This window comes from Hippocampus zosterae, chromosome 16 (assembly GCF_025434085.1).
Source record: "Hippocampus zosterae strain Florida chromosome 16, ASM2543408v3, whole genome shotgun sequence".
Lineage (NCBI taxonomy): Eukaryota > Metazoa > Chordata > Actinopteri > Syngnathiformes > Syngnathidae > Hippocampus > Hippocampus zosterae.
In genome coordinates, this window is record NC_067466.1 from 19,828,415 (window position 1) to 19,851,644 (window position 23,230).

Here is a 23,230-nt window from a genome sequence, read left to right on the forward strand (position 1 = left end):
ATCCCATCCGTTGGTCGCGCCCGGACAGCCGTTTCGGGCGGGCGTTCGCATCACGCCGACGACAAACCACAAGTGCCGCAATGCTCGCGTTCATTGACAACCGATCGGATTCGTCGGCAACTCTTATCCTCCTTTGGGGACCTCGCTCAGCTTCAAATTGTCCCGACGGTCCGAAACTCGGCCTTCCGATCAGATCATTGCTCTTGGCCTCTGTGTGTGTGTGTGTGTGTGTGGGGGGGGGGGGGGTCATAAGAAGGCTTTGGCAAGCATCTGCTCCGAATTTGGAGAACAATCCTCGACATTGTTTGACGGCTGTTACAAAGCAAAGCAGCAACTGAATCTGGTGGCTTTTGTTTTTGCATTTTCGACAATGCACTCTTTTTGAAATCATGCCCTGAGGGACATGGGGGGGAAGGGGGCTGGCCGACTTCCGCTATTACTCAGAAGCACGTTTGGCAAAAGCATTTGCGTTTCAGTACTTGGTCCCCCTCGGTCCCTCTCAGTTGTCGTGGTCTCGTGCGTCCGCGAAAGATGGCGTTGAGCTGCCAACTCGTGCCGTTGGCTAAAGCCACCGCGTCACCCCGGCGTCATTCATGCGCTCAAATGTGCGGCAGTGGGCCGCTTTCATCAAGAGAAAAACAGTTGGACTTGACAAAGCTTGCTTTTTCCCTGAGAGGGAGGGGGCCGGGGGCGGGGGTGAGAGCGAGTCGTCCTCCCCCCCTGCCGTAAAAGAAGATAACAAGTTTCTATGGGGAAGAGTCATGGCTCTCCGGCGTCATCGAAACCTTCGGCGGGCTCGTAAACGCCTCGGATTGCCCGCCCAAAGCCAACGCGCCGGGAACGCTTCGGTGACGTCACGGCACACGGTGACGCAGCGGCGGTGACGTCGTCGCGGCCGAATAGCTTGCCGAGAGCGGGGGCTCAAATGAAATGGCGTCGCTCGCGATGTCCGTCGGGCATTTTGTACATCAGGCCGCAAAGTGAAATGCGTTGGACGTGACGAAAAGCCATTTGAAATGAAAGCGCAAGACACCTTGACAAACAAATGAGACGAAAGACAAAAAGAAACCAGGAAGGCCGGTTGAAAAGGGGAAGGGGGCGCCCCCGTGCGGCCCTGCGCTTGACTGCGTGCCATTTTGCCGCACGCCAAAGACGAATTCAATGTGGCAGATGTCGGCCATCTTCTCCGCCGCCGGGACGAGTCCGCGCGTCGCGCGTCGTCTTTTGGCGGCCGGCCAATCGGAAGGCTTCCGGAAGGCTTCGGCGGGCGAGCGGAGAATTGAGCGCGGACGCCGGGGAGACTCTTTGTGACGTCATTGGCGAGCGCCCGTCACAAAAGCGCGCGAGCGGGCGCAACGGAGTCTCGCGTGAGGCCTCCGCTCGCACTTCCGGGACGCTCACGCAAGCCTGCGGTCAAGATTTGACGAGCAGAGTGACCTCCTCCTCGTCCTCCTCCTCGAGCGAAAGGCCACGGTGAGCCTCTGAATGCCGCTTTGTCTTGTGCGGAGCTCTGATCCCGTCGCTCACAAAGGAACTTTCATTCCACTCGTTTGCTTCCCCCGCCAAAACAGCAAGAAGACAAGCTGCCTTCGAAGGCGACCTCGGCTGGCACTTGGAAGCCTTTCTTCTTCCTCTTCCTGTCTCATTCTTCGGAACGTTTGCGTCGTCTTCAACCGATGCCGTTCTCTTGAATGGACAAAGCCTTTTTTGTTTGCGAGCCGGCATGTCGCGCCTGGCGTCGGCCACCTCGCCGAGGGCTCGTCGCGGTCCCTCGGGGCCGCTTGGCTTCCGAACACAACGGGCGGGCTTATCTCGCCCGCCCGCTGTCCGCGTCGTGCCACCGAGGTCAATTTCGCGGCCCGCATAACCCCCAATTGGAAGGACGGCGAAAGCGGCCGGCGCTCGAGTGATCAAAACATTCGGGACGCCTCTGACTCGAGACGCTTTCCTTCCTAATCGTCAGCGTGGCGCTCTTTTGGAAGGCCGCGCGTCGTGGACGCTTGCGATTGCCGCTCGCGATTGCCGCTCGCTTTCAAACGGGGGATCCCAACGAGTCGGTGTTGTTTACCGAGCGTATCTCGGGGTGTGCGCCTTCTGCCTTACGTGGCAAGTGAGTCACCGGGGACGGCGGCCGCGCGCCTTTGGCGCATGTGGCGGTTGGGCTGGACCGAGTGTTGTTATTGTGGCTCAGAGGCCTCGCCGTGAGTGTCGTCGGAGGCCGGGGAAACCGGTTTGGGCCCGCGACAGCGGCGGGGGAGGCGTTTCCCTGCCCGGCTCCGCCCCCTCCGGCCCGCAGATATGTAGCCGCCGCGCGCCCCGTCCCGCCCCACACGGAAAAGTCGCGCGCGCGAGGAGCCTGCGAGCGAGCCGCAATCCAAAAGGAGAAGCCGAAGAAGAGCAGCGGACGGGCCCCATGGTGTCGGCGGGCTTCCAAATCCTGGGCGCCGCCCTGGGCCTGATCGGCTGGATCGGCGCCATCGTGGTGTGCGCGCTGCCCATGTGGCGCGTGACGGCCTTCATCGGCAGCAACATCGTGACGTCGCAGACGGTGTGGGAGGGCATCTGGATGAGCTGCGTGGTGCAGAGCACGGGCCAGATGCAGTGCAAGGTCTACGACTCCATGCTGGCCCTCAGCTCCGACCTGCAGGCGGCGCGCGCCCTCAGCGTGGTGGCCATCGCCGTCGGCGCGCTGGCCGTCCTGCTGGCGTTGGCCGGCGGCAAGTGCACCAACTGCGTGGAGGACCCGGCGGCCAAGGCCAAGGTGGGCGTGGCGGCCGGGGCGGCCTTCATCCTGGCCGGCGTGCTGCTGCTCGTGCCCGTGTGCTGGACGGCGCACGGCGTGGTGCGCGACTTCTACAACCCGCTGGTGTCCAGCGCCCAGAAGCGGGAGCTGGGCGCCGCCCTCTACATCGGCTGGGGGGCGGCCGCCCTCATGATCGTGGGCGGCGCCATGCTGTGCTGCAACTGCCCCCGCAAGGACCGGGGCTCCTACGCCACGCGCTACAAGGCGGCGCGCTCCGACGCCTCGGCGCCCGCGTCCGCGTCCGGCAAGGACTACGTCTAAACGCCGCCGCCGCAGAGGTCCGGAACGGCCACCGAACGACACGTTCCCTTCCGAGAGAAATTTGGGGAGCGACCGGGTGAAGTCGGAGCCTTCTGGCGCTTTAGCGGCCCCCGCCTGGTCCCAGGCCAAAAGTCAACGCCCCTCCCGACCCCCCCGTTTTTACTTTGACAAATGCAAGCTCCTCTTTTGTGTCCTTTCCGAGTAGCTGTAAATAAAGATGCTTTTTCCTCTCTGGCTTTGGTCCCGTTTGCTTGTTTTCCCATTTGTCAAGTGATGAGAAAAAGCCTTCTTGCGCACGCTGACTAACAAGAGGAACAAAGAGGCCAGGGAGCCGCACCCAAACCGGATCGACCGCCGATGCGCAACTGTCGCCGCTCTGGTTTCATTGCGCGCGTGTGCAAAAGGACAAAAACAAGAGCAGAAGTGGAGAGGAGAGAGCGGCGCTTTGGGGACTTTCCGGTTTCTGGATGCTTGAGGGCTGCCGCAAAGCATGACGGCCATTCGAGCCAAATCCAAAGTGGCTTTTTTTATTTGGGCGCCCGCCGGCCGGCCCTTTCCGCCAAGCCTTGATTGATGTCCAATAAGTTGAAGGTCTCCAAGAAAGGAGGCCATCGGCTGCCGGCCGTGAAAAGGGCCGAGCCCCGCCGGGACAAAGGCGGGCGTGTGGGCGGCGGGTGCGGTCGGAGCGGGAAACCCCCCCCCCCCGCGGGAAGCATAGAAAGGCCCGAACCAGGAGCCGTTTCAAGCCGCGGGGAAACCCGCCCTAACCCGGCAAGGGAGGGGGTCATCTTGGCCGAGAAGGGAAGGGAGGAACTTTTGTTTTGGCCAACAGGGGCGGGCGTCTCTTAGCCACGTTCCTGAACTTTCCTAAATTTCTTGGAGCCCTCGTCGAGACGAGAGCCCGGAAAGTTTTGGACTCGCCGACACAACGCTGGCCGCCGCGTCCTCCGTCGGCGCCCCGAGGTCACCGATGAGGGGGCCCCGCTTCCCCAAACAAAACCCAGAGCGGCCAACTCGAATGCACTCCCCTGATTGTATAGCAAAAGCACACGCATGGACAAACGTTTCTCCATTGCCCCAAACACACAAAAACGTGCCGTGCGGCCCCGACGACGTTTGTGTCAAAACGCTGGCTTTGGCGCTCCGCAGCTGCGCTGGCGTATCGCCGTTTCCAGGTGCGGGCGTCGGGGCCTCGGCAGGTGTTTGGCATCTGCGTTAAGGCCGCCGGCCAATCGGCGCGGCCCGGCCACCCGCTTAAGTAGCGGGGGCGGGCGCGGGTCGACGTCCTCGACGCTTCCGCAAAGCCAGATGTCTTCGGCGGGCCCGCAGCTGACGGCCGCCTTCCTGCTGACGGCGGGCCTGGCGGGCGCCATCGTGACGTGCGCGCTGCCCATGTGGAAGGTGTCGGCCTTCGTGGGCAACAACATCGTGACGGCGCAGACCTTCTGGGAGGGCCTGTGGATGAGCTGCGCGTTCCAGAGCACGGGCCAGATGCAGTGCAAGCTCTACGACTCGGCGCTGGCGCTGCCGCGGCACCTGCAGGCGGCGCGCGCCATGACCGTCGCCGCCATCTTGCTGGCGGCGGCGGGCCTGCCGCTGGCCTTCGCCGGCGGCGAGTGCACCAACTGCCCGGAGGAGAAGAAGGCCCGCGCGGCGGCGGCGGCGGGGGCCCTGGCCGCCGCCGCCGGCGCGCTGCTGCTCGTCCCCGCGTCGTGGTCGGCCCACGACGTCGTCCGAGACTTCTACGACCCGGCGCTGGGCGACGCGCAGAGGCGCGAGCTCGGCGCCGCGCTCTTCGTCGGCTGGGCCTCGGCCGGCCTGCTCCTGATCGGGGGGGCGCTGCTCTGCCGCCGCCGCCGCCGCGCCTCCCCCCGGGACGCCTCCTACTCGGTCAAGTACTCGGCCGCCGGCGGGGCCGCTTACGTTTGAATCCCCCTCCGTTCGCCTCCTTTTTAAATCGGCTCATCGTTCTTGTTAATAAATGTTTTTGTTGACGTCAGCAGCCGTTGAAGTGACTCGAGTTGCAATTTGGAGAAGCCGCCGTTTCTTCGGGACCGTCGACGCGTCACTTTGAGCGTGGGATCGCCTCCCGGCTCCAATTTGGACCCTCGGGTCGGCATTTGCGCCGTTTCCGTGTCTTCATCCCAAATCGAAGGGCTGAACGCGTCACGATTTGCTTTGGGACCACCAGGGGGCACTGTAGGGCTGCAGCCGCACACCTCAAGTCAAGTCGACGGTATTTCTCGAGCACTTTCAAACGGCCATCGCTGCAAACAAAGCGCCTGCCTTAGTGCCTCGAGGGCAACGGGTGCAGGGACGAGCCTCATCCGGCAGAGGGCGCCATTTCGGCTCCACGGCTAGGTGACGTGTGCGCGTTTGCCGCGTTCTATGACGAGAGTTGGTGAGTCTCGGCGGAGGTCCGCCTCCCAGGATCACAAACACCGAAAGGATGTCGTGGCCGTTTAGTCGCGAGACCGTGTGGTCGGTTGCGCTCAAAAGATTTGGACCGCTTCGATGAAATTGGGTGATTTCCCTCGCCACAGATTAGGATTTCTACGGTACTGCTCGAAAAGACGGATGCAAACATCTACTCGCGTTAGACTGGCGGATAGACGGGCAAGCAAGCAGACAAACGGGCAGGCCCACAACGTGTTGTTGAAGTTGTTTTCTTTTGCTTCCTCCTGCTGCTTTGCGTGAGGAATCGGGTTAAGCCGGAAAAGCGGCGCGGCGTCCCTCCCCCCGTTTTGTTTGCCGCGTCAAGTGGGCGTGCGCGCGCGACCAGGACCGGGAAGATGCGGACTCAGCTGGCGGGCGTGCTCCTGGGCCTGCTGGGCTTGCTGGGCACGGGCCTGATCTGCGGGCTGCCCGCCTGGAAGGTGTCGGCCTTCGTGGGCTCCAACATCGTGACCTCGCAGGTCTTCTGGGAGGGCCTGTGGATGAACTGCGTCATCCAGAGCACGGGCCACGCGCAGTGCAAGGCCTACGACTCCGTCCTGGCGCTGCCTCGGGACCTGCAGGCCTCCCGGGCGCTGGTGAGTATTTCCGGATGCGCTACGTAGGCTACGTGGCGTTGATGCGCACGGGAGCCAGACGGCTGCGCTCAGACAAGCGCCGGGCTTTTCGCCAGTGCTGCCGGACGCGAGGAAATTTCTCCGTGAGCCGTTTTTATTTTATTTTTTTTCTTGGCCTGCGTCCAACGTCGATGCAGTCCCAGTAGGACAACTTTGTTACCGTTCGAGTAGGACCGCGACCTGCGAGGCAAAAAGTAGACATCGGCGAGCGAATGGTCTTAGCCAAAGGCGCTAATTGTGGAAAGGCCTTCCCTTAGGTGTGCGCGTCGATGGCGGTGGGAGCGCTGGCGCTGGCCCTGAGCGTGGTGGGCACCCGTTGCACGTCCTTCCTGCGCCACGACTGGCCGGCCAAGAACCGGGTGGGCCTGTCGGCGGGCGCGGCCTTCGTGGCGGCCGGCCTCCTGTGCGTCATTCCCGTCAGCCTGTCGGCTCACGCCATCGTCACGGGCTTCTTCGACCCGCTGCCCTCCGAGGAGCGGCGCGGCGAGCTGGGCGCCTCCATCTACGTGGGCTGGACCTCGGGGGCGCTGCTCATCGTCGGCGGCGTGCTGGTGTGCTCCGTCTACCGCTGCTGACGGCGCGCCCGCCCTTCAGTCGCGTCGGCCCGCCTTTCATCCCAATCCGTCGGGCTCGCGTGACGAAAGACCAGAAGGAGACCGGCGGCTAAGAGTACGCCAGCGGGCCTTTTGGCACCGCCGCGGGAATGTGCCTTCCACTCCTCGCCGTGGTTCCCGCCTGCCTCCGCGCGGGCGTGCGCTCTGACACGAGCTGTGGTTTGGCCGATTTTGGAACTCGGGAGCCGAAGCTCGAGATCCCATTGCCGGATGGATGCGGGAAGCTCAGGTGGACCCGCCTCCGGACACTCGACGGCGCGCTCGTCTTCAAATGTACCGGTGTCATCTTTATCGAGATATTTTGTTGCTCCGTGAGAGCACCCGCGGCAACATTTCATTGGCTGTAAATAAAAGATGATGATTGTCAGCTCTGTCGCAAGTTGACTTGAGAGCCACGTGCGTCTCCGGAGCGCCGTGGCCTGAAAATGGAAAAAGACGGGCGAGGGAAGTCCATCTGAACATTTTTCTTTTCATATGGTTGCTGTAGGAGGACAAACGGGACACAAACATTCTGAACGTTTTCTGTCAACAAAGATTAGCGTCATTGCCTGCGTCTCACACGGGCAGGTGGCTTTCGAGTGACAAGTGGCCGATGGGAGCTCTGGCGCTTTCTCCTCCCCATCGCCAGGGGGCGCCAGAGGAGACGCGGGGCCTGGACTGGATGTTCATGCCTCCATCCATTGTGCGATGCGCTTCTCCCCACCGGGGTCGCGGGGCGTGTCGGAGCCTATCCCAGCCGTCTTCGGGCAGTGGGCGGGGAACACCCCCCCAACAGCCAATCGCAGGGCACACATGTGGCACCCGCAAGGTGTCATGGATCCGTTTGTGACCACCAGGTGGCGCTGCAGTGCACACCTGCACACCTGTTGGCCATTGTGTCATTAGTTTTCTGTTGAAAGGACTCCCCGCCCGAGCGCTCGGTGTCGATTGGGGTCGATCTGCCCCGGGGTTTAGTTTGTGACTATGGATTCTTGTCCTTTTCAGTTTTTTTGTTTTGGATTTCGTTTTTTATCCAGACATTTTGTCAAGTCCACCGTGCCTCCGCCGCCACCTTCGTGACACCAGGAAGCGACGATGCGGCCGAGTGAGGCTCCACCCGCCGAGCTCCCAAAAGAGCGGACGCGGTGCGTCTCCGCCCACCTTCAGAGCAGTCGCGCGCAGGTGACGCCGAGCCGAGGACACTCGCAGAGAGGAGAAGACGCGGCACATCTGCCGCGCTGACGACGACTCCCGAGACCAACGTCGAGACCTCTGAGGTGTGTTGCGGTACACAATCGAGCAATTGTTGTCATCCTCGCGGCCGATTCTCTTTCGCAAGACGACGGTAGCGACAGGCGTGTTGCCACGTCAAACGCACGCTTTTGACAACAATCGGACAAATTCAAAGGACACGGAGCGACGATCGGGCGCCCCTCCGATAACCCGCGCGCGGCCTTCCTCCGCAGGCGGCGGCCATGGCGTCGACGGGCACGCAGCTGCTGGGGAGCGGACTGTGCCTGCTGGGCTGGGCGGGCGTGATCGTCAGCTGCCTGCTGCCCATGTGGCGAGTGACGGCGTTCGTGGGGAGCACCATCGTCACCTCGCAGACCGTCTGGGAAGGCATCTGGATGAGCTGCGTGGTCCAGAGCACGGGCCAGATCCAGTGCAAGCCCTACGACTCCATGTTGGCGCTGAGCGCCGACCTGCAGGCGGCCCGCGCCCTCACCGTCCTGGCGGCGGCCACCGGCGCCGCCGGCCTGCTTCTGGCTTTCGTCGGGGGCAAGTGCACCCGCTTCCTGGACCGGGAGGGGTCCGGGTCCAAAGGCAGGGTGGCGGTGGCGGCGGGGGCGGTCCTGCTACTGGCGGGGGTGCTGTGTCTGATTCCCACCGCGTGGGTGGCCGGCGCCGTGGTCCGGACGTTCTACGGCGCGGCCGTCGACGCTCAGAGGCGCGAGATGGGCGCCTGCCTCTACATCGGCTGGGGGGCGTCCGTCCTGCTCATCCTGGGAGGCGGGCTCTTCATCAGCGCCGCCTGCCCGCTGGAAGCGCGCGGCGCCGACAAGAGCCCGTCCCTTCGCTACCTCATGGTCCGGTCGTCCGCCGGCTCCCTCCGCAGGGTTCCGGCCGCGAGGCCCGCCGGGACGGTTTTCAGCGGCCCTCCCGCCTACCGGCCGGCGTCCTCCGAGTCCGAGCCGAGCGGCGAGGCCGCCTGGGGGCGCGTCGGACACAACTCCCAAAGGCTAAAGCGAATCGACTCGACGCCCTCGGAGAAAAGTGACGCGCCGTCTGCCGAGTCGCAGCTGAAGCCAGACGAGCGGGACCGCGCCAAGACTTTGGACTCCGATGGCAGCCGACGTTCAGAGTCGTCCTCTAACCCTTCAAAGACCTACCTCTGACCCGGACCTGACGCACCACAGATCTGGACTGGCGGATCAAAGTCCAGTTTTTGTTGCCCTCGACTAACTCTGACCCGTGTACGCCAAAAAAGACCGAGAGCGGGACTTCCAAGTCCTACCTCCGATGTGGACTTGCGAAATCAAGGCCATATGATACATCGCTGATCTCTTTGACATGAACCGACTCCATTTGACAGCTCAAAATCCGGCCATGAACCCGAACTCATTCTCATCCGCAGACTTCAAAGACCTAAACTGACCGTTTCAGACCAGGCTCTACCTTTTGACCTGGACTGACTCGCCGGGTATTTTCCAAAGACCCAGACTAACGCTGCCCCTTTGATGAGCAGCGAGAGTTTTCCAAGTCTTCGTCGTACCTTTGATCCGCCTTGACTTCTTCCCCGGACACTTCAAAGAACTCGACGAACCTCGTCCTCGGCTCGGAGGGGCAACGGGAAGCGGGCCTCGAGATTCTCTTTCGGGGCGAGCGAGGTTGGATCGGGTCGGTCGTGAGCTCACCGGAGGAATCGCCGAGGTTTCCTGAGCTCTTTTTAGGAGAGGCCCATTTTCAGTGCTTTGGACGGGTCCAGAGGAGGTGGCGTGACGCTAGCGCTAAAAGGGCGATGGGGGCGCTGGGTAAGACGGTCGGAGGACGACCGAAGCGAGACCTGACGGATACGGTGACCCCCGAGCGGGTTAAGCCCAAAGGAACCAGAGCAGAAAATGAAGAGACGGCAAAGACCTTTTTGGCCTGCACAAAGTCTCGACGGAACCCAAATTGTTCTCTCTGAGTCGACCCGCCTCGAGTGGATGTGTTCTTTGACACCAACGTGTCTTTGCCGTTTTCTGTGACAGGAAGCGACACGTGACCTCCCCTCTGGCATCATCTGCGTTTCGGTCCTGCTTGGCTCGGCGGGACTTGATTTCAAAATGTGACATTTTCAACCCGGAACCTCTGAAGGCAAAATGACCAGACTTGTCCTTGCGACTGAGGAAGACACATCAACGCGCACTCGTGGAAAATATCGGCAGTAAAACTTGCGGTGGCGGTTGAACCGCGACGCCTTTGAGTTGTTTCTTTTTGGAGCGCGCCTATTTTGACTGAAGGCCAGTCAATACTCTGCGCGAAGGCGGCAGTTTCGCCTGCGGCCGGTCAAACCGGTTTGACAGAAAGTCTTTGCGGCTGCCAAAAGCGTTTCTCTTGCTTTCGCCACGCCCGTATCATCGCTCATTGCGTCATCGCGACGCTTGGCCTCTCGCTCTTCCGTGCGCGCACACGCTGAAATAATGTGTTCGGGAAATCACGGTCGACGAGCCCCTCGGGTGAGGCTCTTTTGCGGGTTTCAAAGGTCAGTTCTTCGCAGTGGCGTTCCGTCAGGGCCAGCAAGGCCTTCTCTGCTGGCCTAAACATTCTCAGAAAAGTACATTTATTACATTTAATACATTTACTTTTCTGAGAATAACACATTTCATTTGTTATTTTAGATTCCTTTTTTATGTCAACAAAATTATTCTCTGTATTCTTTACGTCATATTATTTCCACTTGTAACTTAAATAAAGTAATCAAATAAATAACTGATTTCTCACGGTAGAGTTTTTAACCAATCCTATTTCAGTTAGCTTGTGTTGTCAGGTCAACTAAACTTGCTCGAGGCCTTCAGATGAAACGGAGCAGGCCCCTCCCTGTGCGCTGTCATTGAACGTCCACGGTCAGCTCACAATAGCCAATCAGATCACGAGTCTGCCCCGGCCTTACGTCGACGCCGGACGTGCGCGTTCGGTGATTGGATGAGCGCCTGCTGTTGCCGCATTTCCACCCAAAATGGCCGAAGATCTCCACGGGACTACTTTCCACACCATTTTCAAGACGGACCTTGCACCGGCTTTCCCAATTGAAGTTGTTTTAGCAAGGCAGCAAGGAAACATCAGAGCACGGCCGGCCACTTACAAGCTACGTATGGTGCGTTTCAAAACGTTTGGGGACACTCGCGTAGATCTGCTGCTCAATGAACAGGCACTACATTGGTGAGTCAATGAATTCCATTTTGCATTGCTTATTTTATTTCGTTGGTATTAACGGTCACGAAATAAAATGACAAAGATGCGAGAATGTATCAAATAGATCGGCCCGCCTGCAATTTCCTACCGTTCCTACCGACTGCTGTCAGGCTGATGAATAAAAAATAACAATCATAATAATAATAATAATAATTAAATGATGCGAAGGAAAATTGTAAATAGTACTGCGATTTATCCATTTTGTGTTCATATTGCATTTAATTGAAAGATGTTTGTTGTTTTTTTTCTCTTTCTTCTTTCTACATACTGTCTTGCTGCTGGAGGCTGTAAATTTCCCCAGTGTGGGACGAATAAAGGATACCTTATCTTATCTTATTTCTAATGGCACATTGTAGTCAGCTTCGTGCACTAAAATTCGTTCCATCTCAGCTGCTCAACATTTTGAGTTATTTGCCGTTGTATAGCCAAATCTCAAAATGCAAATGATCTGTTCATTTTATTTTCAAAGAATAGTTTTGTTATTGTTGCGCGACATTGCGCAATGTATTGGACAGACTTGTTTATGATCACACGGCGTCCTTTGGGTGGCATTTTATTGAGTACTTTTTAAATCTTTTGATTTTGGACAATATCCGTCAATTGAGTTTCTTGCTCTTAATTGCAAATGCATACTTGATGGGTTGAAATGCTCCTGAAATGATGTGCTGCCCGTATTGTGTTCATGTATGTGACGTCACTGAAGGCCTACGGTTGAAACGCGAGGCCCGCCGCTGGTTTTTCGTCTTTTGTTCAATGTCATGTTTTCCGGGATTTGGGAGTGGACAATGTCTGACCATCGTTACGCAGACGGGGCTTCATTCGTGATGCTTCAAACAACCTGTGTGATGAAATAAAAGTTGCAACCTTTTATTCGTGCCATGAATCCGCACTCGATATCGAGCGAAGTGAAATGTTTTTTTTTTTTTTTTTTTTTTTTCCCCCCCCAACGGACCACACGAGGTATGTTGCGACGACGGCAGGTTTCGGACAGGGGAGACACCGCCTTGGCCGCCGCGCGCACGTCTTGATCTTGCTCGGTGCGGTCCGAGGAGTGCTGGGGCATGTGTGTGTGTGTGAAAGCGCACACGGCTGGAAAGTGGACGTGGGGGTGAAGCGTCTCTCCATCCATCAGGTGCCGGTCTGCGAATCAAAAGTCGGACAACTCGAATTGATAGAAATGGCGTTTATTGCGTGACGGCCAAGGCCGCCGAAAGAAAGACGCATGCGGACGTGGCGGGGGCGCCTCAGAGCTTTTGAAAGAGATAAACGCATCCAGGGACGTAGCCCCTCTCCTGGTCGCTCACCCCTCGCTGGAACTCGCTCACGTGGGTCACCTCCACCCGCCGCCACAGTCCCTCGTCCTCCATTTTCTTCATCTCGCCCTCCAAGGCCGCCTTGTAGGCGAGGTTGTCACTTTTCGCCGGGGTGCTCATGCAGACGAGGCCTCCTGCGCGGTCACGAGTTCGCAAGTCACTCGGAGAACCAAAGAGCGCGGACCGAGTCCGAAGGCGGCCTCACCCCGCTTGGCGGCCCGACACAGCTCCCGGATCACCTTCGCCGGGATGTGACTTGAAGTCAGAGCGCCGGAAATTGTCACCACGTCAAAGGCGTCTGCGGCGGGGGAAGACAATCGCATCAACGCCTTCCCGACGACACCCGGCGCCGCCGTCCGCGCCCGTTGAACCAGGCGGGGCGGCGCCGCTCGTGACCCGCAGCTGGCGCCGTCGGGCTCCTCCGCAGCGCCGCACGAGGTTTTCTGCTCAAAGGACCATTCGGAGTCGGCTCCTTCTTTCTGTTTCTGTCAAGCGTTTGCTGTTGCGGCGTCGGTGCGTTTGTGCCATGGATTTTGCTTTGGATCCGTCATGATTGGGTTTAGGGACCGGCAGGTGGCACTGTCGGGCTCCCCTGGCAGCCGCACACCTGTTGCTCATGAGGACTTCATGAGGAATGCAAAGGACACTCGCTGTCGGGTCCTTCTTGCTTCTTGCTACCGTCATGCGTGTTGCTCTTTGCGCTTGGTTTCTGTCATGTTTAGTTCATTGATATCTTTTAGCTTTGCTTTGATACTTTGTGTGTTTTGGCTTGAGTTTTCTTTGGCTTAAGTACAATTGCTGAAATACAGCCTGCTCCTCCCTCCCGCCTTCTTTTGGGGGGCCCGCGCCACCGCGCTCCCCACAGAGTTCACCGCGCATGGCCGACGGCCGAGCGCTTCTCGAGTCCTCGCGTTTCCCTACGTGTGAAGACTTGACACCAGCCGGTCGAGTCCCGACTCGAGAGGAGCGCAACCAGACGGGTGGCTTTTGGCTCACTCCTAACGTGCGCTATGCAAAAGTCAGCCCAAAGCCTTTGTCCTTTGTCCTCGTTCGCGGAAATGACAATCACCTGACGCAACGGGAATGGGCCGCTCCCCCAGCACGGCCATCTTGAGCTCCCGGTACAAGCCGCCGCGTCGGGCGCGCTCCAGCATCCGCTCGTTGCCGTCGACGCCCACAAAGTGCTGGAATCCTTCCCGCTTCATCTGCGCAACACCCGCGCGCCTCCGAACATCACTTGGCCTCGACAAACGACCGAGCGTCATTCACTCCGAGCGCCGTACGTACGCACCATCTTGGCCGCCATGCCCGTGCCGCAGGCCACGTCCAACACCATCGCCGCTTGGCGCTCGCCGCCGAAGTGGGCGGCGACCTGGCCCGCCACCAGGCCAGGGGCGCGGAACTCGAGAAGGTCAATATCCTGCGGAACCCGGGAGACCGGCAATGAGTACGTGGCTTCAACGCGGCGCAAAAAGCTGCGCCGTATCGCATTTCGGCGGCGGCCGGGGCCAATCGGGGGAGCGCGCTCCAGCGGAAAAAAACTGCGAGAAGCCGTCCGAACGAGCGTGTCGGCGCGCCACGTGAGATGACGCGAATCATTGACGCGGTCGGGTCAATGTGATCGTCGCTCGGCTGATTTGCGTTGAAGACCTGCTCGTAATGTTGGGCCAATCGGTCGTAGAACAGCATGAGGTCCTCCGCAGAGCAGCCGGCGGGCACGGACCCCATGGCGTCTCTGGCCATTTCGAACGTGCGCCGGTCCTCGGACGACATCGTGCGTGGGCCTGTCGAGCGGAAAGAGACGTCGCCGCATCAACTTTAGGACGCGGGAAATAAACATCGAGGCGGAGGCCGTAAACGCCGTACCGATGGGAGCCACCCAAAGCGCGACTCGAGTGTGCAGAAATGAAACGAGGCAGCGCTCGAAACACCTGACGCGTGGCGTCGCTGCAGACAAGGAAACGCGAAGGGGGGTGGGGGGGAAGGTCCGCTGGCGTATGGTACTACAAAACTACAGGTTCCTCTAAAATGGTTCAACGATTTTGTTGTTGACGATGATACTAATGCGGCGTGTTATAGCGCAGACAAATTCCTTGCGTGTTCTCCATACTTGGCCAATAAAGACGATTCTGATTCGGATTGTGAACCGACGCCCATGCTCGTTGCCAAAGGCAAAGCGCCGTACGTGGAGCAACCGACATATCCGACGGCCAAGCGATAAATGGCTAACAAAGACGGTGGATGGCACTAAACAGTAACGCGAAGATCAAATGGGAGTCATTCGGTGATTTACCTGCGAAGCAAAAGAAGAGCCAGCAAACGTCCGGTGGAAGCGCAGTCGCCCCAAGTCGAAAGCTCGGCTCGTTTGTTCTGGCCCGCCTACGCAGTCAACTCACATGAACTCTGTCTCTCACGTGGCAGACCGCCCACTGCACCAACGACATTCCTCGTGGTCGCCCCGCCCCCTTATCTCTCTTATTTCTAGAGATATGCATATACTGTATGTAAGCAGGTCAACCATACTTGGACTTTTGTAGTGAAGGCTTCCTTGTTCAACAAATGTAGCACAGTCAGTCACTTTAAAAGCCACGCTAGATGAAAACGCGCGGGAACACGTAGAGCGTGTGGGAATCGGACCGGGAACCGGGAAGCCAAGTAAGGGTGGCATGCACGCCAAGCAGGGTGGTCGTCGAACAGTGCCTACTGCACGTCCCAACTTGATACACCCACTATCGTTGTCGATATTTGGGTAATTGCTAGCTATTTTACCATGAAGCTTGTTCGGACGGGTGTTTAATTTGAATGGTATTTGTAGAGCAAAATATCGCGGTTCGGATTTTGAAATCTGCCGCTCGTGAGTCGTGTGTATAGCGTAAGTGTTTTCGCAATGTTACAAGATGTAAATATGTGGGGTTCTTTTTTTTAATTTGTGAAATGATATGTGCTGTGTATCTGTTCTTTAGAGGGGAGATCATTTGTGTTTTTCCACGCGATTTGTATACACCCAACATGCCGGAAAGTGTCGAGGAAGCGTGTCCTCTCATCACATTGCATTGTAATGATGGCACTTTGAAGTTTCGTGGATGGTTGGAGCTTGCAAATAATGTCTTTTTATTTCTCTTTCCTTATCAAACAAGCCGCGGCTGTTGTTTATTATGGTGAAATGTTCCTCAATCTGTTGGATACTTTTCGCTGATCTCTTAGATCCCCTTTCCAACTCTTTTAAAATTCAGTTCACATCTCAGTCTTTCATCTTAATGCTGAACAATTGTTCATTGTTCAGTCGGGAATAAAGCCCAGCTAAAAATGATTTTGTGTCCAGTCCAGTCTTTCCAAAGACCCGGCTACGTGTATATATATTTTTTATTTTAGTTTCTCGCACTCGTTCGGGCAGCGAAGATCGGACACGTCGGATGCGGCGGACGCACCGAGCTTTCAGGAAGGCTCCGGATTTCGACGCGCCGTTTGTGGCCGGAGGTGCTTTTGAGGCTGCAGTTCCCCGTGCGGCCTCAAGCGGCGCCTTCTCCTCCGCTCTCTCCTTTGCCGAGCTTCCGAACGAGCTTCCTCAACTTTAGCGACGCCTTGACAAGTAGCGAGCAAACTTTTTCCGCAGCCGTTTAGGAAACAAAAAAAAAAAGAAAATCACAAGCAAATGAGGAGCGGCTTCATATGCGCGTTTGGTGATGGAGCCTTTCGAAAAGTCGCTGCCTTGTTTGGGTCGCTTTCGGTGTATTTTCGTGCTGTAGTTGAACCTGGCGCCGAAGCAAGTTAGCTTAGCATCAAGCCGACAAACAACAACAACAACTAAAAAGTCTCCTTCAACTTGTTTGGCCGACCGAAAGTTTCGCATTCCTCTCCGGTAATTCGCTTTGTCGACATGTCAGGGAGTTGTCTTGGTTATGTATGATCATTTGTCGTTGACGGAACCGTTTGTTGTTTGTTTGTTTGTTTTTTTTGGGGGTGGGGGGCATACTTGGATAGTCTTTGTTTTGTGTTGTTGAAGCGTGAAAACGCTGAAAATGATCTGGGCTTCCCCGCAGGCTTGCCTGTCAGCTGCGCGGCAAAATGTCCATTTTAGGCTTAAAAAAGAAACAGCCCAAGACGTTCAAAGTCAAAGTCATCACCATGGATGCTGAGATGGAGTTCAGTTGCGAGGTAGGACGTCGCAGAGTCGGTTCCCGAGCACGCTTTTCAAATCCGTGGGGGGGGGGGGGGGGGCAACACTCTTCTCTGTGCAAGCCATATTTAGATTCCAGGGACCCCCGATCCAGAGGTAAAGAGCATGACAATTTTATGTGCCCATCGTCGTCCTTCTTGTGCACCGAAGAAGGACGGCCTTGCGCATTTCATCCCATTCATATGATTAAAAGCGCATCCGCTCCAGTCCGGCAGACTTTGAAAACGTCTCGTTTTTTTCTTCCTCATCCGAAAGACACGAAAGAAGATTTGGAATGAGCATCTTTGTTCTCATGAAGCAAACGTTGTCAAAGTCGGGCTGGCGTCTCGTCACGGAGGCGGCGCCTAACCTTGCGCTTTTGTCCTTCAGGTGAAGTGGAAAGGCAAAGACTTGTTTGACCTGGTGTGTCGCACGGTGGGCTTGAGGGAGACCTGGTTCTTCGGCCTGCGCTACACCGTCAAGGACACGTACGCGTGGCTCAAACCTGACAAACGGGTGAGTGCGGCAAAGGAAGAAAAAAAAAAGATGCTCGCATGTCATTGTTGTTCAGTGAAATGACCTGAAATGAAATCCCCCCCCCCGCACCCCCACCCCCCAGGTCCTGGACCAGGAGGTTCCGAAAGACTCGCCCATCACGTTTCACTTCCTGGCCAAATTCTTCCCAGAGAAAGTTGAAGAAGAACTGGTCCAAGAAATCACGCAGCACCTCTTCTTTTTGCAGGTTCTTCACTTCAGGTCACGCGTTTTCTTCCCGGCGGTTAGCGCGTCGACCTTGCTGCGCAGAGGTTGCGGGTTCGACTCCGGCCTTCCTGTGTGGACTTTACATGTTCTCCCTGTGCCCGCGTTGTTTTTCTCCGGGTACTCAAGCTTCCTCCCGCGTTCCAAAAGCATGCGTGGCAGGCTGATTGAACGACTCCAAATTGTCCCGCGGCGTGAGCGCGGATGGTCGTTGGTCTGCGTGTGCCCCGCGATTGGCTGGCGACCCATTCGGGGTGTCCCCCCCACCGCGACCCTTGTGAGGATAAAGCCGATCGGGAAATGGACGGATGGATCATAAGTTCTACGCGTCCCCACCAAGCGGCAAAATCCATCCCTTTTTGGGGCGGCCATTTTGCCACTGGCTGTCAACTAAAAGTGACCCCCCCCCCCCCCGTGATGGGCAAAAACGGCTGCATTTTGCTCCTTCATTCCGAGTCCACATATGCCATTTTCAGCAGAATGCTCGCTTTGGACTCCTGCGGCTGCATGGAAGATTTCCGAAAGAACATTTTGGACTTGACTTACACACACACGTCAATTCAATTCAATTGTAATGAGTTCATTTGAAGTTTTTGTTGGCTTGTTTTGCCTTGGTAATGCGGACACGCTTTTGTTTCTTTGGTTCAGGTGAAAAAACAGATCTTGGATGAGGAGATCTTCTGTTCGCCCGAAGCTTCTGTTCTTCTGGCCTCGTACGCTGTCCAAGCCAAAGTAAGTCACCACGCCAGGTCGCACGCGTACACGGGAAGCACCGCCCCCCCCATCCCACCTTTTTAAAAAAATGGCAATCGATTATTTTAAAATGTTCTTCCAGTACGGCGACTACGACCCCAACTTCCACAAGCCGGGCTTCCTGGCGCAGGATGAACTTCTGCCCAAAACAGTTAAGTGTGCCCGTTGCCACCACAGGAGGGCGCTCAAGAGGCAATTGCGTCACGCGGGTCTGGCTTGCCAAACTCGTCTGTGCAATAAAACGCGGAATGCTTCTACAATCTTGCCCGTTTTTCAAACGTAAATCGCTTTCTTTTGAAAATTCTCGTGGCGCACTCGTACTGGATGGTCTGCGGCCGTGACCAGTCGCTTTATCTTGAGTGGAGTCGCTCGTCTTTGTTTTCGTTGTAGCGAGAATAGTGTGTGTGTGTGTGTGTGTGTGTGTGTGTGTGTGTGTTTGTGTGCGACTCTCTTTTTGCTGCCAGGTGCTGATGCAGTACCAGATGACGGCAGACATGTGGGAGGAGAAAATCAGCGCCTGGTACGCCGAACACCACGGCATCGCCAGGTAACCTCCATCCGGCGGGGCGGGGCGGGGGTGGGGTTGGGGCAAGGGTGGGGCGCGGCGGGGCAGGGCGCGGCGCGGACGCTCGTTGACGGCGAGGGCGGTGTGGGCCTGGCAGGGACGAAGCCGAGATGGAATACCTGAAGATCGCTCAGGACCTGGAGATGTACGGCGTCAGCTACTACGACATCACCGTGAGTGCTCCCGGCTGCGACTCGCGCGTCGGCGTCCGCCGCTCGCTTGAAGGGCCGCCCGTTTCCCGGCGACAGCAAAACAAGCGCGACACGGACCTGCTGCTGGGCGTGGACGCGCAGGGTCTTCACATCTACAGCCCCAACAGCAAGCTCAGCCCCAACAAGTCCTTCCCCTGGAGCGGCATTCGCAACATCTCCTACAGCGAGAAAGAGGTGAAATGATACGAAGTGCGTATCTGTTCCGCCGCCGAGCCTGACGTCCGCTCTTGCAGTTTACCATCAAGCCTCTGGACAAGAAGAAGGACGTCTTCAAATTCTACTCGTCTCAGCTGCGCGTCAACAAGCTGGTGAGTCCGGCGGCTCGGCGAAGACGGGCGGGCGGGGGCGCGCCTGACGCGCTGCGGCGTCTTCAGATCCTGCAGCTGTGCATCGGCAACCACGATCTGTTCATGCGGCGGAGGAAGGTGGACTCCATCGAGGTGCAGCAGATGAAGGCGCAGGCCAAAGAGGAGAAGGCTCGCAAGAAGGTGAGACGGCTTTGGCCGGCCGGGCTTGGCCGCGCACTGACGCCCCCCCCCCCCTTTCCAGATGGAGCGGCAGATCCTGGCGCGGGAGAAGCAGATGCGGGAGGAGGCCGAGCGAGCCAAAGAGGAGATGGAGCGACGGCTTTTCCAGCTGCAGGATGAGGCGCGCCTGGCCAACGAGGCGCTGGTGAGCTCGGCGCCTTCTCTCGGGGAGCAATTTCGACGGCGCCCCCGCAAAAAAAATCATTTGACCGTCCTCGCCCCCGCAGTGGGACAAACGGCAAGCGGCGTGCGCCGGCAGTTTTGCCCTGCGGGGCTCTCATTGCAAGCGGTCAACCCTCAAAGTCGGGTTTGGCTTCGTTTGGAAATGCTTTCATTGGACGACGGCTCCGTCGTAAGATCGCGTGCAAACGGCTCCTCCCAAAAGTCGGGGCAAATCCAAATAGCGGGCGCCTCTGACACAATGGTCCTTCAGCTGCGCTCGGAGGAGACGGCCGACCTGCTGGCGGAGAAAGCGCAGATCGCCGAGGAGGAAGCCAAGCTGCTGGCCCACAAGGCGGCCGAGGCCGAGCAGGAGCGCCAGAGGTTGGAGGTCAACGCCATGAAGACCAAAGAGGAGAAGCGGCTGATGGAGCAGAAGATGAGGGAGGCCGAGCAGCTGGCCGTCAAGCTGGTGGAGCAGTCGGAGAGAAGGTCCCGGCCGCCCCCCCGTTCCCCGTCCCCCCCCACCCTCGCGCTCACGCCGCTTGTGCTTGCAGACTGAAGGAGGCCGACCACCTGAAGCAGGACCTCAGCGAGGCCAAGGACGCCGAGAGGAGGGCCAAGCAGAAACTGCTGGAGATCACCAAGACCACCTACCCGGTACAGAAGCCTGACGGCGAGCAACCAGGAGCCCGTCAGCCAGCTCGTGTTTGGAGGCCAACGACGATGCTTGCGGGGGGGCGCCACAGGCCCCGGTGCGCTTTCGCCGTCGCTTCTCACCTGCTGCTTTTCTCCTCTCTCGTCTTGTGCGTTCAGCTGATCGCGGCTTATTCGGCCCCCGCCGCCACCGCCGCCGCGCCTCCGGAAGCCGACTCGGCCTACGCGGCCGCCTCGTCGTCCCGCCTGGACTTTAAAGACTCGGACATGAAGAGGCTCTCCATGGAGATTGAGCGCGAGAGGTCAGGCGGACGCGCCGCCCTCCTCTGGCTTCTCCGTCTTCCGTCTGTGACGGCGCGTGTGCGTGTGTGCGTTAGGCTGGAGTACATGGAAAAGAGCAAACATCTTCAGGACCAACTGAAGGAGCTCAAGTCGGAGATCGAGTCTCTGAAGCTGGAGGAGCAGCAGCAGCAGCAGCAGCAGCAGCAGCGGCGGGCGTCGGCCACGTACGCGCTGCGCGACGGCAGGGCTTACGTGCCGCAGGCGCCGTACCTTCCTCACGCCAACGTAAGCGGCCGCACGCGCGTCCTTGTCGTCGTGCTCGCGGGCAGGGAAAGAGAAGAGCGGCTTTTTCAGGACCGCGTCAATTCTGCCAGAGTGCCACTTGCGGGCGCCGCCGCGTATGAAGAAAGCGCGGGCGGGTGGCACGTTGTTGACGGCCTGCGTCTTTTTGTCTTGGGCAGAGAAATTCGGCCTACGCGTCTCCGCTGGCCTTCTTCGACGAGGTCTGAGGACGAGGAGCGCCGGCGTGACCCGCGCGGACGTTTGCAAGACGGGCGCCTTTTGGATGCCCGCGACGGGATTGCGGCCGACGCGCTTCAAGCGGACCGCTTCGGCTCTTCTTCTCGCCGCTCGCTCGGTCGGGGGGCGTGCGCGCCCGCGCTCGTCGGCGCTGCCGATTTTGGGCGGCGCGTTTGACGGCCGGGTGGCGTTTTGTTGTCGTCGAGGCGACGCTCTCCGCGACGGCGCCGCCGTTCGGCTTCATTTTGCATCGTCGTTGGAGTGTGCTATTTATTTGGGTTTCATTTCATCACCCCCGCGACCTTTTTTCTGTGTTTATCGGATGATGCGGCGACTGAATTTCTTTGCGAGCGTTTTCTACCGTGTCCGCATCATTTGAATAGAATTTGTTACCGAGCACCGGCTGGGCCCTCTTTCTTCTTCTGGCCACATGGAGATGTCATTTTCCTTTCTTTGCTCGTCTCTGCACAAGCCCCCTTTTCACATTGGACTGAGCGCAAACGGCATCCCTTTTCAACGCCAGCTCGAGCTGGGACCGTCATTTCAAATGGCGCGTCGAAATAGACGGTCGAGAAAAGAAAGCTGCTCCAAATGGAAAAGTTGAGGGATTTATTGCGAGTTGAGACGAACCCCGGCAGCGCCAATAAATAGAGATCCGCTTGCGTGCGCTTCGTCCGTCGTCCGAGTGAACGCCGCAAAGCTTTTGCCCCAAAGAGCGGCAGGACACGGCGCATGTCGGGCCTTCACAACTCGCTGTGCGCGTGGGCCAAGGGGGGCCCGTCGGCGGGCTTGACGAAGACGCCCTCCATGGCTTTCCACAGGCTGTGCTGCCCGCCGCCGGCCATGGCGTGCACCTCCCTCTGGCCGTTGATGGGCCGTCCGTACTGCTCGCCCGTCACCGCCAGCGCCGCCTCGGTGGCTTTGTGGCGCAGCCGCACGGCCTCGGCGCGCTTCCACACCGCCCCGCCGCACTCCACGATCCACTCGTCCAGGTGGTCGCCCTCGCCCTCTTCGCCAAAGGCGCTCACTTCCTGGAAGGAGGCAGCGCCGCGTCACCGACAACGGATCAATCATCTCGCTTTTTTTCCCTGCCCCCCCCCCCCCCCCCACACACACACACACACACCCGCTCCCCACCTGGTTGGAAGACAACGGCGAGCTGAAGTAATGGCTGTGCAGGTTGCGTCCCGTGTTGACGTGCGTCAGACGGATGTTTTGCCCGCACTGGACGGCGTTTCCTCGAAGGCAGGCGGCGCCGCCGGTGCCGCGCACGCTCCAGTAGCTGTTGCTGTCCTCCACGCTGGTCACGCCCGTCACCGACTGCTGGCCACTTCCTGCGTCGCACACGCGCGCGACAGGTCAGAGAAGAGCGACGCGCGCGGACGCTCAGAGGACGTCGTCGTCTTTTTTTTGGGTGGGGGGGGGGGCGTCGCTACGAGTGGGCGCCCACGTCAACAGATCGCCAAAGCTTCCAAGCGAAAAGGTCGAGAAACGTGATCAAAGTCAAGTTCGTTCGCAGAGAAACGCAAATGGCGAGCGCGACGGGTGACTTGTCGCACGCGGACCGATAAAAACTCGGAAGACGCACGCGTAACTTTGCATGGCACTGACCTGAGCCGTAGCGCACGTCATGCGAATGAAGTCTCACGTTGTGTTTGACGTTTAAGAGTTTGAGCACAGAGCCGCACGTGACAAAAGTTAACTCCGAGCCGAGCGAGCTCGGGAACAAAATCGCCCAAAACACAACGAGACAGGCGTAAAGACGTGAAGGAAGCGCAAGCTTGACCGAATCCATTCTTCCTTGCCACCCCCCCCGGCCTTGTACTTCTTCTTCGTCTCCCCCTCCTTCACCCCACAACTCCTCCGGTTCTGTTTTCCGCTCTGTCACTGGGCCGACGTCATCAATCAGGAAATGCGAACCGGATGTCACAGCGACCCCTGTGTCGTAGAGCTAAAACTACATGTTTGGTTTATTAATGACACAAGTCACGATGGCCTTTGACGCTTTAATAGCACGAATAGCAACTGACAGTAACGATGGCAAGCCGCACTTTGCCTCTTGGCTTATACCATTTTAACTAGTCCGGGGTGGGGGAGTCCCCAAACACTGAACTTGCACGTCTACAACACGGTACTGTCCTGTAG

General features: G+C 58.3%; 7 protein-coding genes across 10 annotated transcripts; 5 read left to right on the forward strand and 2 right to left on the reverse strand.

Annotated features, from left to right (window-relative positions):
- The first annotated feature begins 2,323 nt into the window (after positions 1 to 2,323).
- On the forward strand, positions 2,324 to 3,291 carry LOC127588744 (claudin-4-like). Its single transcript, XM_052047578.1, has one exon. The coding sequence runs from the start codon at positions 2,414 to 2,416 to the stop codon at positions 3,062 to 3,064; it is 651 nt and encodes a 216-aa protein (XP_051903538.1). The 5' UTR covers positions 2,324 to 2,413; the 3' UTR covers positions 3,065 to 3,291.
- Positions 3,292 to 4,326: 1,035 nt separating this feature from the next.
- LOC127588741 (claudin-like protein ZF-A89) lies at positions 4,327 to 5,056 on the forward strand. Its single transcript, XM_052047575.1, has one exon. It carries the CDS (start codon positions 4,373 to 4,375, stop codon positions 4,991 to 4,993), a length of 621 nt encoding a protein of 206 aa, XP_051903535.1. The 5' UTR covers positions 4,327 to 4,372; the 3' UTR covers positions 4,994 to 5,056.
- Positions 5,057 to 5,773: 717 nt separating this feature from the next.
- On the forward strand, positions 5,774 to 7,188 carry LOC127588746 (claudin-4-like). The gene is made up of 2 exons (XM_052047579.1): positions 5,774 to 6,096; positions 6,393 to 7,188. The coding sequence occupies exons 1-2, from the start codon at positions 5,857 to 5,859 to the stop codon at positions 6,708 to 6,710; spliced, it is 558 nt and encodes a 185-aa protein (XP_051903539.1). The 5' UTR covers positions 5,774 to 5,856; the 3' UTR covers positions 6,711 to 7,188.
- Positions 7,189 to 7,654: 466 nt separating this feature from the next.
- On the forward strand, positions 7,655 to 12,053 carry LOC127588740 (claudin-4-like). The gene is made up of 2 exons (XM_052047574.1): positions 7,655 to 8,005; positions 8,195 to 12,053. Exon 2 carries the CDS (start codon positions 8,204 to 8,206, stop codon positions 9,122 to 9,124), a length of 921 nt encoding a protein of 306 aa, XP_051903534.1. The 5' UTR covers positions 7,655 to 8,005; positions 8,195 to 8,203; the 3' UTR covers positions 9,125 to 12,053.
- Positions 12,054 to 12,351: 298 nt separating this feature from the next.
- mettl27 (methyltransferase like 27) lies at positions 12,352 to 14,910 on the reverse strand. The gene is made up of 6 exons (XM_052047576.1): positions 14,790 to 14,910; positions 14,147 to 14,280; positions 13,788 to 13,916; positions 13,566 to 13,701; positions 12,702 to 12,794; positions 12,352 to 12,630 (listed from the first exon to the last, which is right to left on the reverse strand). The coding sequence occupies exons 2-6, from the start codon at positions 14,267 to 14,269 to the stop codon at positions 12,428 to 12,430; spliced, it is 684 nt and encodes a 227-aa protein (XP_051903536.1). The 5' UTR covers positions 14,270 to 14,280; positions 14,790 to 14,910; the 3' UTR covers positions 12,352 to 12,427.
- A 1,111-nt stretch (positions 14,911 to 16,021) lies between these two features.
- On the forward strand, positions 16,022 to 21,481 carry nf2b (NF2, moesin-ezrin-radixin like (MERLIN) tumor suppressor b). 4 transcript variants are annotated; one of them, XM_052047568.1, is made up of 17 exons: positions 16,023 to 16,355; positions 16,537 to 16,651; positions 17,043 to 17,168; positions 17,272 to 17,394; positions 18,060 to 18,143; positions 18,247 to 18,315; positions 18,629 to 18,711; positions 18,827 to 18,902; positions 18,978 to 19,115; positions 19,175 to 19,249; positions 19,316 to 19,429; positions 19,491 to 19,613; positions 19,902 to 20,119; positions 20,185 to 20,287; positions 20,444 to 20,586; positions 20,662 to 20,832; positions 21,028 to 21,481. In XM_052047568.1, exons 2-17 carry the CDS (start codon positions 16,562 to 16,564, stop codon positions 21,260 to 21,262), a joined length of 1,971 nt encoding a protein of 656 aa, XP_051903528.1. In that variant the 5' UTR covers positions 16,023 to 16,355; positions 16,537 to 16,561; the 3' UTR covers positions 21,263 to 21,481. The 4 variants fall into 4 exon arrangements, with proteins under 4 accessions (XP_051903527.1, XP_051903528.1, XP_051903529.1 ...); XM_052047570.1 differs by having other exon boundaries at positions 16,026 to 16,355; positions 20,662 to 20,851; positions 21,028 to 21,216; XM_052047567.1 differs by having other exon boundaries at positions 16,022 to 16,355; positions 18,827 to 19,115.
- A 199-nt stretch (positions 21,482 to 21,680) lies between these two features.
- Positions 21,681 to 22,964, reverse strand: sdf2 (stromal cell-derived factor 2). The gene is made up of 3 exons (XM_052047577.1): positions 22,697 to 22,964; positions 22,223 to 22,419; positions 21,681 to 22,116 (listed from the first exon to the last, which is right to left on the reverse strand). Exons 1-3 carry the CDS (start codon positions 22,878 to 22,880, stop codon positions 21,829 to 21,831), a joined length of 669 nt encoding a protein of 222 aa, XP_051903537.1. The 5' UTR covers positions 22,881 to 22,964; the 3' UTR covers positions 21,681 to 21,828.
- Positions 22,965 to 23,230: the final 266 nt, after the last annotated feature.

Excerpts from the sequence above, each read along its gene's own strand:
- nf2b (XM_052047567.1), top strand. The coding sequence starts at position 16,562 with ATGTCCATTTTAGGCTTAAAAAAGAAACAGCCCAAGACGTTCAAAGTC. Across the intron at positions 20,120-20,184 it reads GTGGAGCAGTCGGAGAGAAG|ACTGAAGGAGGCCGACCACC; the intron begins GTCCCGGCCGCC and ends TTGTGCTTGCAG. Across the intron at positions 20,587-20,661 it reads ATGGAGATTGAGCGCGAGAG|GCTGGAGTACATGGAAAAGA; the intron begins GTCAGGCGGACG and ends TGTGTGCGTTAG.
- sdf2 (XM_052047577.1), bottom strand. The coding sequence starts at position 22,880 with ATGGATTCGGTCAAGCTTGCGCTTCCTTCACGTCTTTACGCCTGTCTC. Across the intron at positions 22,420-22,696 it reads TGACGTGCGCTACGGCTCAG|GAAGTGGCCAGCAGTCGGTG; the intron begins GTCAGTGCCATG and ends TGTGCGACGCAG. Across the intron at positions 22,117-22,222 it reads CGCCGTTGTCTTCCAACCAG|GAAGTGAGCGCCTTTGGCGA; the intron begins GTGGGGAGCGGG and ends GCCTCCTTCCAG.
- LOC127588740 (XM_052047574.1), top strand. The coding sequence starts at position 8,204 with ATGGCGTCGACGGGCACGCAGCTGCTGGGGAGCGGACTGTGCCTGCTG.
- LOC127588744 (XM_052047578.1), top strand. The coding sequence starts at position 2,414 with ATGGTGTCGGCGGGCTTCCAAATCCTGGGCGCCGCCCTGGGCCTGATC.
- LOC127588746 (XM_052047579.1), top strand. The coding sequence starts at position 5,857 with ATGCGGACTCAGCTGGCGGGCGTGCTCCTGGGCCTGCTGGGCTTGCTG. Across the intron at positions 6,097-6,392 it reads TGCAGGCCTCCCGGGCGCTG|GTGTGCGCGTCGATGGCGGT; the intron begins GTGAGTATTTCC and ends GCCTTCCCTTAG.
- LOC127588741 (XM_052047575.1), top strand. The coding sequence starts at position 4,373 with ATGTCTTCGGCGGGCCCGCAGCTGACGGCCGCCTTCCTGCTGACGGCG.
- mettl27 (XM_052047576.1), bottom strand. The coding sequence starts at position 14,269 with ATGTCGTCCGAGGACCGGCGCACGTTCGAAATGGCCAGAGACGCCATG. Across the intron at positions 13,917-14,146 it reads TGGCCCAACATTACGAGCAG|GATATTGACCTTCTCGAGTT; the intron begins GTCTTCAACGCA and ends CGGGTTCCGCAG. Across the intron at positions 12,631-12,701 it reads GTGTCGGGCCGCCAAGCGGG|GAGGCCTCGTCTGCATGAGC; the intron begins GTGAGGCCGCCT and ends GTGACCGCGCAG.